This window comes from Ictidomys tridecemlineatus, chromosome 4, assembly GCF_052094955.1.
Source record: "Ictidomys tridecemlineatus isolate mIctTri1 chromosome 4, mIctTri1.hap1, whole genome shotgun sequence".
NCBI lineage: Eukaryota > Metazoa > Chordata > Mammalia > Rodentia > Sciuridae > Ictidomys > Ictidomys tridecemlineatus.
Genome location: NC_135480.1, coordinates 58,221,925 through 58,233,940, shown reverse-complemented (window position 1 = coordinate 58,233,940; position 12,016 = coordinate 58,221,925). Strand labels below are relative to the sequence as shown.

Genomic DNA, 12,016 nt, shown 5'->3' with positions numbered 1-12,016 from the left:
TAAAATACAGTCAATACACAGACACATAGACATTAAAAGGATTAAAAAGAATTCTTATGATTAATTAGGATCACATATTTGAAAATCGGATGAAATTAACAAATTCCTATAGGACATCAATGACCAAAAACAGACTCAGAAAGTATAAATCTATAACAGCCAGACACCAATAAAAAAGTCTAGAAATTTGTATCGCACCAAAAGGGCAGAATGGAATGAGATGGCTTCACGGGTGAATTTCACTGAATATTTAATGAAGAAATAATACCAATCCTTCCCATCTCCCCCACCAGATAATTCAAAAGGGGAAAGCCTCAACTCATTCTATGAGGGAAATGATAGAAACATCTCTTGTAACCAGAAGCTATTTGTTTGTCAGCAACGAAGCTGAGGAAAAGATGCTTAAAAAAGCCCTCAATAATAAATCGCAGACAACAGGGCCTACCAAATATCACTGGTTATAGTGGATCTTCCCTCCAAGGTTTAACTTTTTAACTGCACTTGATAAAATAATAAAAATTGGATTATTTTCCTTGCTATTTACACATTTGATTATTCCATAAGCTTCATAAACTGATTTGGGAATGAGGCACTTCAGGGCCCAGAGAAGCTGAAAGTCTTACCTGCAGCATCTCAACTGTTGATCCTTCCAACCGATGTTCAAGATCTGAGATGAAATCTTTCACCAACTGGCTCTGCTGGATCAGCTCACTTTCAGATGCTGTCAGGCTGTTCATAATAACTTCCTCCTCGTTCTTCAGCTTTTGAATCTCCTGCTCCTCCTCAGATTGGAGGATGTCTCTCAGTTTTCCAAACTCTATCTGGACATTTTCCACCTCACTCTGTATTTTGTTCTTTGGGATGAGAGAGAGAGAGAGAGAGAGAGAGAGAGAGAGAGAGAGAGAGAGAGAGAGAGACTGGGAATAGGAACGATAAAAAGAACTATTTTACATGGGGAGTTCTCACAGGGTAGTCTTGGAACCGAGGGAGAGATTCTGAGGCAGGCCGATCTTTTCCTTTCCCTTCCTTCATGACATTCCAAAACAATGACCTGAAGTCAGCATTGTCCAGAATCAACCTGAGCTGCAGTGGGATACCTGGGTGTGCCTCAGCTTCAGCTATCCAGGACACTCATATCTGCTCCTCATTTCACTTTCTTTTCTTTCTTTCTTCTTTTTTTTTTTTTTAGTATAATAGACTTTTTTAAAGTCACTGCCTATGTACTGAGACAGAAGATTGTATTAACATAAGCAGAAGATGTAACATTTTACAACTTCTAAAATCTATCTCAACAATTACAATGACCTTGCATGTCAACACAAAGGGGAAGCATAAATGTTTAAATCTATGAAATCAAATTAGAATACTTACTGTAAAGAAAAATTAAAAAGCTTTCAAATAAAGGCCATTATTATTATTATTATTTTGGTACTAGGTAATGAACTCAGAAGCACTTGACACTGAGCCATAACCCCAGCCCTATTTTATATTTTATTAGACACAGGGTCTAATTGAATTGTTTAGTGCCTCGCTTTGATGAAGCTCACTTTGAACTTGCCATCCTCCCGTCTCAGCCTCCTGAGTCGCTAGGATTACAGGCGTGCATCACCACAGCTGGCCTAAAAGCCATTATTTAACCTACATGAAGAGCACAACTTGAATTTTGAATTCATTCATCTTTTAAAGCTCTCCTCTGAATAACTTCAGTTCTAAGCATGGAATTCAGTCCTGCGACTATTCCTTGGATTGAAGTTTGGCAATAATGTAGTCCAACTGCCTCCTTACTTCACACTGTGGGAAACTGCTCATAATATTGAGGGGCAATTTTCAGCAGCCATTCTGGCTTGATATCTGTACATGTCCAGATGTAATTCTTTGTTGTTAGAACTAACTCATTATAAAGCACCCATTCAGCCTTGTGGTCAAGAACTCTACAGGGATGCAACTGAATGACCTGGTTACCTTTCACAGTTAAGTAATGGCCTGTTCCTTCTTAATGTGCCACCTGCATAAAATACCCAGTAACCAAAGCTTTTCTTATGTTAATATAATAATCCCAGTTTATAAAGTCAGTACTTCTATGAGGCATAGAAGTACTGTCCATAATCTGTCCATAATTCGAGATAGCTACTGGCGTACATTGTCTGTGGATATCAGGGACTGGTAGTTGATGAAGTTACCATAACACCATTGAACCGACCCATGATTTTGTTTAAAAGCATGATAGACATTCAGCAGGGTCAGATGATCTCTATCTATGTGGGCAAATCTCATCTTGGCCTCATCTGCAGCTTTCTTGGCCTCCATGGGGCAAATAAAACACTGTGGGACTGACAACATAGCAGTAATAGATAGGACCTCATTAGACAATTGTTGTTGCAACTTGCAATAACTATTTTAGCAACCTGTGGATCTAGAGGAAACTCTGCCATCATGGATCCCAATTCAGTCAGAGCTCCATCATCACTTAAAGCACCCAGATAATGCAACATTTTTAGGGTTCTCATCAGAGTTTCAGGAGCTGTGGATCCATAAAATCAAAATGCACCAATTCATCAAAACCAAGTTTCTTCAACTGTAACACCACTGATGCTAAAGTAAAATGCACAATCTCAGGATAGGTGTTATCCTGCATTCCCGTTTTATAATGTTTCTCTGTGTAAATCCTAAAGCATTTCCTAGCTCTGAAGCTGATCTGAAGCTGCTCTAATAGCTGTCACCAAAAGAGTGACAGTGATGTCAGTGATGTCCTGCAATGTTAGTTGACACGACCACCATTCTTCTAATTACTCCATTTTATTTATTGGGAGGTGGAGGGTGCTACTGCTGGGGTGGAGTGCAGAGAAGGGTGGAATGATTTTTTTTTTTTAATATATTCTTGACGATAACACTTAGATGAACTGAGGAGAAAAGTCAGACAAGTCCATGGCTTTCTCAATTCTGTAAACTGTTTTAGAAATACCTTATCTTGATTTTTAAAAATTTTTGTTTTTTTATTCTAATTTGTTATATATGATAGCAGAATGCATTACAATTCATATCTTTTGGAATAACTATTTTTAAGTATTTATTTTTTAGTTGTAGGTGGACACACAATATCTTTATTTCATTTTTACATGGTGCTGAGGATCGAATCCAGTGCCTCACAGTGCTAGATGAGCGCTCTACCACTGAGCCATAACCCCAGCCCAGTGGAATAATTTTAATGTCACCAACTTCGGAACCCATAAAATCAACCTCACGCTTTATTCTTTTATAGGCTTCATCAATTTCTTCTTGATTGGTAAAGAAAAGTAGAAGATCTCCCTCCTCCTCTTCCCACATATGTATCTGGATCACTGTTTGAATTGCTGCTTCAAGATAAACTCTCTCTGGTTCTGGAGTATAAAAGATCTCAACAGGATGTATGAGGCTAGGCATAATTAATAGTGGACAGTGATCAAAGTAAATCTGAATTTTCCCTCATGTAGAGTAGTATTCGTGACCATAACCTTTAAATCCAATCAATGTCTTACAACTTGCATTAAAACACCCATGAGAATATATGTAGCCAGTGTTCTTTTATGAGCCTCATCAACGATTAGTACACTATAGTGCTCCAGGAGGGGATCGTTCATGGCTTCATGAAGTAACATCTCATCAGTCATATAATTAAGTATAGTTTTTGCACTATTGCAGCCTTCAAATCAAATGGAATAACCAACTTCCTGGCCCAACATCACATCTATTTCATCAGCAACTCTCTGAGCCACGCTCATTGCAGCCACTCTCCTCGGCGGGGTACAGGCAACTCCTCTCTGGGGTCCTGGTGAAGATCGCACATACTCCACACGCAACTGTGGAACTGTTTTGTCTTACCACACCCAGTCTCCCCAACCAGAACAAATAACAAATAACCAGCATATCTGTAAACCTATTCAAACAAAGAGCTGAAGTCATTTCTTTAGAATATCATAGTATCAAGGTGTATAGGGTAAACTGGTGAGTGGGTTAATACACTGCAGAAGTGATTTGTGTCCTGCATGTCCAGTGTGTGCGCTGATTGAGCAGAATGTGTTGAATGAGATAAATGAGAAGCTTTCAAAGGTCGTAATACAGCACTGATAAGCATAGCAATTGGTTGAAGCTCACAATTCCTTCTGGCTTTTTTTCTCCCTCTCTGGCTCTCTAAACCCTCTATCACATTCTCAGTCCTTCTTTGTCATGTTCCCCGCAGGCTTCTGGTTAGAAGAGTTATCCTCCCGTAGGTCCAACCAGCGCTATTTGGGCATCTTAGTCTTTGAGCAAGTGGTTTGGAAGGAATTAAAAAGAAAAAAGGTGGCGACCGTATTGGCACAGTGGAGAAGAACCACTTAACTCTTGGGGATGCCCACTCTCCAGCTACAACTTCCTCACTCCACTCTTGAACCTCTGCCAAAAGCTGAACATTGAAGACAGAACCATGACCCATTGCCAAAGTATTCCTTCAGTAGAATCAGAGTCTCAAAAAGCACCACAGCAACAGGATGCAAGCCAACCTCACTGGAGTGCCTCCCTGTGAACAGCTCTCTCCAAACAGCTGTACTCCTTTGTGTTGTACCCACTCTCCAGCCTCCACTCCAAAAGGAAAAGGGCAAAGAGGATTATTCAAATACTTTCCACCTTATAGACTGCCATGAAATAAAGAAAAAGATCCTGCCCAGAGTTCTAGCTAATTCCCTCAGAAAGTATTTCCTCCTACCTTCCAGAAAGTTCTCTCAGTTTGGATGTCAACTTTCCACTTCTCAGCTTCTTCCTTGGATCTCTTCAGGTTTTGCAACATTTCCTGAAACTTCTCCTGGGAGAAAAGAATCACACCAGAGTCAAGGGAAGAATTTTCTCAGGACCTAGAGAGACGATAAACCTGGAAAAAATCAGGTTGATCTCAGAAGAAACCAGAGCTTTCAGAAACTGTGTGAACAGACAATGGTAATGTATGAATTGGAAGAAAACCTGGGGTGGAAGGTGTCTTCTCTAAGTCTCTGGTAATAATGTTACCAACCTCTCACTAACAGTAGTCTAAATATTTCTGCACTAGAACAGGAACCTGATTTTGCAGCAAGGAAAGAACTTATATATCAACCCTTCTCATTCACTCTTCTACTGAGAGTTTTTCTTGGACTCGAAATCTCTACACATCTAGCACAAGGTGTTGTATTTTTATGCTCCCTGTCCAAGAGTTTCTACTCCAGGCTTAGCAATTAAGTGAAGGTAAAAATCCATCCTTTAGGCCTCAGAAGGTAAGCATAGCACAGCATAGAAACAAATCACAGGCATCGGTTCCATGACACAATGTAATTAGACGAGTGTAAAGAAGAGATATGGTCTCTGTCCTCTCCCCACCTGATCTCTTACCTGGTACTCCTGGACAACCTCTTCCAAGAGGAATGTGGAGTGTCCACGGTGCTCCTGAGAACGCTCACAAAGCCAGCAAATGACCTGATTATCCTTCTTACAGAAGAGTAGGAGCTTCTCTCCATGGCGTGCACAGTGATATACCTTCTGCTCCTCCTCTGGGTTCAGCTTGAACCCCCTGAGCCTCTCCACTATGTTGGCCAATTGCCGATTAGGCCGCAGGTTCTCAAACTGGTAACTGATTCGGCACACAGGGCAGCTGCTCTCCCCTTTTTGACTCATCATGGACTCATAGTTTGATGTGATGCAGGCCTGGCAGAAGCTGTGGCCACAGTCAAGGCTCAGAGGCTGTGTGAGGAGATCCAGGCAGATGGGGCAGGTCACCTCCTCCTTTACATTCCCCAGGATTGCTGCAGCCATAGAATCTGTTTTCCTGCTCCTGTCTGTCCTGACTTCTGAGATTCCGCCTGCTCAGATTCCTACATGATTGGAAGATCAAAAGTGGGCCGAGTAAGAAAGGTTGAAATAGAATGGATACTGACTATGTAGAAATGATAATAGACCCAGACCCAAATTTTTAAAAAGAGGAGAAACAAAGAACAGAGTTTGGTAACATTGTGTAAGATCTTTTCATAATAAATATCAAGTAGGTCACGTCACATGATAAATTTCATATATTTAACGACTATTATTTCCCTTTACTATTACTGGAAAGGCAGAGAAATAGAGGCCTGTTCTAGCAAGAATTTTGTGTAACCTACCATCTATCCTTGTCTATTTTTCCCCACGTCAAAAACACATCCTCGGTGTTAAAAGCACCAAACCACTTATGCCTCAGGCATTTCACCCTTGCTCTTTCCCAGTATAGAAAGCTCCCTGATATTATTATGACTCCTTACCTGTTATCTTATCACAAAGAGCTGCTCTGACTACCTTACCAAGAGTTCAAACACCATCATCTCTGATACTTATGCAATGCTATTTTTTTCTTATCAAAAGCACATAATAAATAAAAATGAGTGTGTGCTCCTGGGAGTGTGTCTGAACCTTATAAGTTATAAGGCTTTCACTAGATGTGTGAATAGAGATACTAAGTGACTTACTATTTTCAATGTGATTTATCTTCAATACATTGAGGTGAGATGAACTTATTCCATTTAGGGTCCATTTAGAAGTCTCCTCTCTACATTACAGTTAATCCAAGACAAAAGAGCTAATTGTATAGTTACCTATTGGTCTTGCAATCCTTCTACAAAATGTCATTGACAATGTGTTAGCAACTAGATTAAATATCAAAAACGTAAGATGAGCCCAAGCACAGTATAAACAACTAGGGATTAATCAACTGGACAGGCATAGTAAATTAAATAGCCAGAAGGAGCAGACATGTTGGGCAAGTCGCTGCAAGACTAAACAAAAGGGGCAAATAGAAGATTTTCCAAGAATTCCAAGGTGAAAACAAAGGGTTAACAAACCAAAAAAGCATGAAGGAGAATATTGGATGAAAAAGAGGACAAACGTGTTAGGTAAAATAAATTACCCTTATGAAGAGCCTACTCATGTATGACACAAGCTCTTCAATGTTTTTGAAATTGCTAGCATAGGCTGGTTGTGGTGGCATGTGCCTGTAATCCCAGCACCTTGGGAAGTCAAGGCAGGAAGACCGCAAGTTTGAGGACAGTCTCAGCAACTTGGTGCAGACTTAAGCAACTTGTTGAGACCCTTTCTCACAATAAAAAATTAATAAAAGGGCTACGGATGTGGCTTAGTAGTTAAGCACACCATGGTCTAATTACCAGTACCTAAGTAAATAAACAAATGAACAAAATTGCCAGAATGCCTGATGTACAATGAGTTTTAGGGCTTTGGTATCATATAAGTCTGCAGGAGAGAGAAAATGTGACACTTCTCAATTATATAACACTTAAGGACTATTTTCTAATAATAGGGAGAAAATATCAGTCTAAAAAAGTTCCTGTGTCACCCCAAACAGAGCTTTGCCTGAATCATGCAACTGTGTGTACTGGGGCCAATCTGACAGCGTGCCTACCTCTCAGGGAAGCAGAGCCCCCATTGAGCTAGTCCATCCTGCTCTTCAGGCCAAAGAGCAGAGGTGCCCTTCTTCCTCAGAACCAAATTTGCACTCTGGAATCTGAGCTGCTGTGGCACCCAGCCTCCCGGGAGTGAAGTCATCTCTGCCATACCATCTTTGAGGCCTGAGCTGCTGTGGTGCCCCATCTTCTCAGGACAAGGTGTTATCACTGCACTGTTCCTGAGCTAGGAACTGCAAGGCCTAAGCCACAGCTGTGGCCCACATTCCTAGGTCTTTGCTGCTGCTGCACCATGGCCCCCAGAGCCTGGGCTTCCTCAGAATCCTACTGTCTTGGTCCATATTTGTGCTGCTACAAAAAAATACCTGAGACTATGTAATTCTTTAAAAACAATAACAACAACAAAAACATTTATTTCTTAGGTTGTAAGGGCCAGAAATTCCAAGATTAGAGATATATGTCTGCTGAAGCTTTCTTGGGCATCATCTTGGGGCAAAAAGAAGTAAAGCGCATACACGAAAGAGACAGTATGAGACAAATGGGAAGGAGGCCAAACTCATCAGCACCTCACTCCCATGCCAACTCTCTCCTGTAATAACACCATTAATCCACTAATGAGGACAGAAGCCTCATGACCTCATCACTTAGAGGGCCCACCTGTCAACAGCATTGGGGATTAAGTTTACAACATGTAAATTTTAGCATAGATTCGAGGGTTTGCCCCATTCCACCCCATGTCAGAGCCATAGCTATATGTCCTCTCCCTGGGCCTCAGCTGCTAGAATACACCTCAGAGTCTCAGGGTAGGATTGTAAGGGTGACCTACATATACCCTGGTTAATGATCTCATGGACCAGAAGTTCCTAAGTGCCACAGAAGTTGGTTCCACAAGTCTCTAATCCAGGATCCTTGCTCTGCAGCCACTCTGAACATATGTACCCTGGAACCCAAGTGGCTATCTAAAAGCTACAGACAGGACACCAGCTGTGTTGCCATGGCTTTTGCCACAAGTTCTTGCAGTGCAGGCCACTGAGTCACATACAGACTTTGCACATTGATTACAGCTGACAGAGCTACATGAAGACTCCACCATTATGCCTACCTAAAAGGAGAGCCACCCCACCCTGTTCAAGTGGCACTCTTGTAGTCACCTGAAGTGAAAGTCTTTCTCCACAAAAGATAATCTGCAAAGTTAACATGCAGACAGCCACATGTATACTCAAGAAGTGTGAAGAAGCAAAGAATGAGGAATCTATCAAAGTAACCTCCAGTAACTGACCCCAAGAAAATGAAAATCTACAAACTGCACCCAAAGCAATTCAAAATAACAACAAGCAAAGAAGAAATTCAGCAAACTTAACAAAAGAGCCACAGAGAAATATTGGAACTGAAAAATTCAACAAAGGAAATTAAAATTGCAGGAGAGAATTTCAACAGTAGATTAGCTCAGGCAGAAGAAAAAAAAAATCTATGAATTTGAGAACCTTGGTATGGTGTGCATGCCTGTAATCCCAACTACTCAGGAGGCTGAAACAGGTAGACGAAACTTCAAAATTAGCCTGTGCCACTTATTAAGACTCTGAACAAAAATATAAAGGCTGGAGATGTAGCTTAGTTGTAGAGTGCTTGCCTAGCATGCACAATGCCTTGGTTTTGATCTCAAGTAAAGCAAACAAAGAAACAATGTCAATAAAAACAAAACACAAGTGGGATTTATCTGTGGCATAAAAAACTAGCACATACAAATCAATCAATAAGACACATAATATTACAGAACAAAAGATTAAAACCACATGGTGGCCAGGTGTGGTCCTGCAAGTCTGTAATCCCAGTGGTTGGGGAGGCTGAGGCCGGAGGATCTGGAGTTCAAAGTCAGTCTCAGCAAAATTGAGGTGCTGAGCAACTCAGTGAGACCCTGGTCTCTAAAAAAAATACAAAATAGGGTTGGGGATGTGGCTCAGCAGTAGAGTGCCCCTGAGTTCAATCCCTGTTGAAGGGCTATGGAAAATAATATTCCTACAAGAATCCCCCACCCCCAACCAACAGAGGAACAGTGTGACTCAGGAGGAGGAAACTAGCCAAATATTAAACCTCTCCTAGAAACAATGGGCCCCAAGGTGAACCAGTGTCTCCACCAAAAGCAAACATTCATCCCTTCCCAACCACAATCAATCCTGAAAGGAGGAGGCAGGTATTGAAAAGCTAGGCCCTGGACTTTTACCTTTTCCCATTGCAGATGAGTTCTGGAAGGTAAAAAGCCAATAGTGAAACTCTAGGTAACAATGGGTCCCAAAGGAAGGAAGATAAGCAGTGAACATGAAAAAAAAAAAAAAAAAAAAAAAAGTTCTGAGCTTTTCCCAGTGACAATGAGTTTCAAATTTTTGACAACTGCCTTCATGAGCTAAAATTTTAACCTGCACAACTAGGTCCCTGATTGTTCCAATAGCACCTCTACAGTCTCCAATGATTAATTCACCCTCATTGTAAATTATAAAACTCAGACTCCTTCTGTAATCCCCAGGCCATTTCTGTAACCAGAAAATGAGCCTTCTCCTGCCAAATTGATTGACTGCCCTGTAGAATAAAGGAGAGCTTGCTGATCTGTTTGAGTTGGGCCTCGGTCCTGGTTATTTGTATTTTCATTATGGTGCGGAACCATGTTGGTTATTTTTGCTTACACCTGGTAGCTTCTCAACAAACAAACAACCAAATCTGACAAAGTACAACATCCTTTCATCATTAAAAGCTATAAAAATGTAGGAATCAAGCTGGGCATGGTAGTGCAGACTTGTAATCTCAGCAGCTAAGGAGGCTGAGACAAAAGAATCACAAATTCAAAACCAGCTTCAGCAATTTAGCAAGGCCCTAAGCAACTCAGTGAAACCCTGCCTCAAAACAAAATAGAAAAGAGAGCTGGGGATGTTGCTCAATGGTTAAGCAGTCTTGGTTCAGTCCCCAGTACCAAAAAAAAAAAAAAGGAATAAAAGAAAAATTTCCTCAGGATAGTAAAGACCATATATAAAAATGCATAACTTATAACATAATTAATAGAGGATAAAAGCTTTTCTTTGAAGATCTGATAGGGAACATGTTCTTATTTGTCATTTCTGTCCACCATAGTACTGAAAGTGCTGCTGAAAACTCGGTCCTTGTCCCTGATGACGATCCAATAACGAGGATATAGTTTAAAAAAAAAAAAAAACAAGAAGGTTTATTGCTTTATTTGCAAAGGAGAAACATGGAGGATTCTTGCACCAAAGGCTGTGATTCTGCCTGTCAGCAGAAAGGGGGCTTTTAAAGAGGTGATTCAGAGGCTACATTCCCTGTGTGCTCTGAGAGAGTTGTAATTTACTTGTTAATTTGGGAGATAGTCACTTCTGACATCTTCTGGTACCACTCCCAAAGTCTGAGTTACTTCTTCCTAAGGTGGGTGTGTACCCAAGGACTGATAAATCTGGCTACCAAGGGGAAGAAAGGTAATGCTATTTCCCATGAGATTAAGGAAAAGGAAAGATTAGGGAGGAGCAGGGAGAGAAGAAGAGGAAGAAGCAGTGCCAGAGTAGCAAGGGCTACTATATTCAAAGCATAAAATGGGTCACTGTTATAAAAGTACTAAGAAGAACAACCAGATAAAAGCAAGAAAGAAAATTGTACAAATGGGAAAGGAAATGGTAAAATTATATGTATTTTGCAATTAACAGAAAACTCCAAACACTGCACAAAACCTCTTAGAGCCAGTAAATTAAAATTCAGCAAAGTCACAAGACACAATATCATCATAGAAAAATCAGGCTGCATTTCTTTGCACAAATAATGATTACCCACCTACACACCCAAAAAAGAAATTAGGCTGCGAATTCAGCTTGGGATGTGCAAGGGCCTAGTTCCCATTCCTAGTATTGAAAATTAATTAAGAAATCATTCCATTTATGAAAGTGAAACCAGACTTGGGGGATGAGACTAGATTTTCCACTTTACCAAATTCCCAAGTTTTGCAGAATAAAATCCACAGATAATCACAGAAGGGAAGTAAATGGAACAGGATTTATTTAAGCGAGAAGAAATACAATCCCACTTTGTGCTATCTTCGGAGTTTATATATGGTTCTAGGGCAGAGCATGGAGCAAATCTATGTAAACTGGGTATGGAAAAAGGCATCCAAGGTTCACTTCAATCCTTCTTACTGTAATCCATCCTCCTTCCTGTAACTTCCATTTGGTTCATCTCTACCTTCCATTTTCTACCTCTGGGACAAAGAAGTTGGTTGTAGGTGTACTCACAGGTGAGCCTTCAGGTCTTTTACATTTGAAATAGGCCTTAACATGTGCATTCATATGTACACTGTTGTACCCCTTAGCCTCCAGGTGTGGTTGAAGGGGGCCCATTTTCTTGACTGCCTGGCCATTTTACTGATCTATTTTATTCTATCCTCATTCAAAAGCATAAAAAATAAAAATAGGAATAAATGTAACTAAAGACATGGAATATTTGCACAATAAAAGCTAACCTATTGAAAGTAATTGAAAAGGGCACAAATTAACATAAAAATGTCCGGTATTCAATGATTGCAAGAATTAACATTCTTAAAAAAG

General features: G+C 40.4%; 1 protein-coding gene and 2 pseudogenes across 6 annotated transcripts in view; all 3 read right to left on the bottom strand.

Annotated features, from left to right (window-relative positions):
• LOC101955567 (tripartite motif-containing protein 5) overlaps window positions 1–12,016 on the bottom strand; it is a 184,037-nt gene that overhangs the window by 19,931 nt on the left and 152,090 nt on the right. For 4 of the 6 annotated variants that reach the window (XM_078046589.1, XM_078046588.1, XM_078046585.1 and 1 more), the window contains exons 2-4: window positions 5,374–5,852; window positions 4,721–4,816; window positions 624–854 (exon numbers count right to left, since the gene is read on the bottom strand). The exons of the other annotated variants lie outside the window; for them this stretch is intronic. In XM_078046589.1, coding sequence (XP_077902715.1) covers window positions 624–854; window positions 4,721–4,816; window positions 5,374–5,793 — 747 coding nt within the window. In that variant the 5' untranslated portion in view covers window positions 5,794–5,852. The remainder of the gene's footprint in view (window positions 1–623; window positions 855–4,720; window positions 4,817–5,373; window positions 5,853–12,016) is intronic. 6 annotated transcript variants of the gene reach the window in all.
• Window positions 829–2,820, bottom strand: LOC144377444 (ATP-dependent RNA helicase DHX15 pseudogene; annotated as a pseudogene).
• LOC144377443 (ATP-dependent RNA helicase DHX15 pseudogene) lies at window positions 829–4,450 on the bottom strand (annotated as a pseudogene).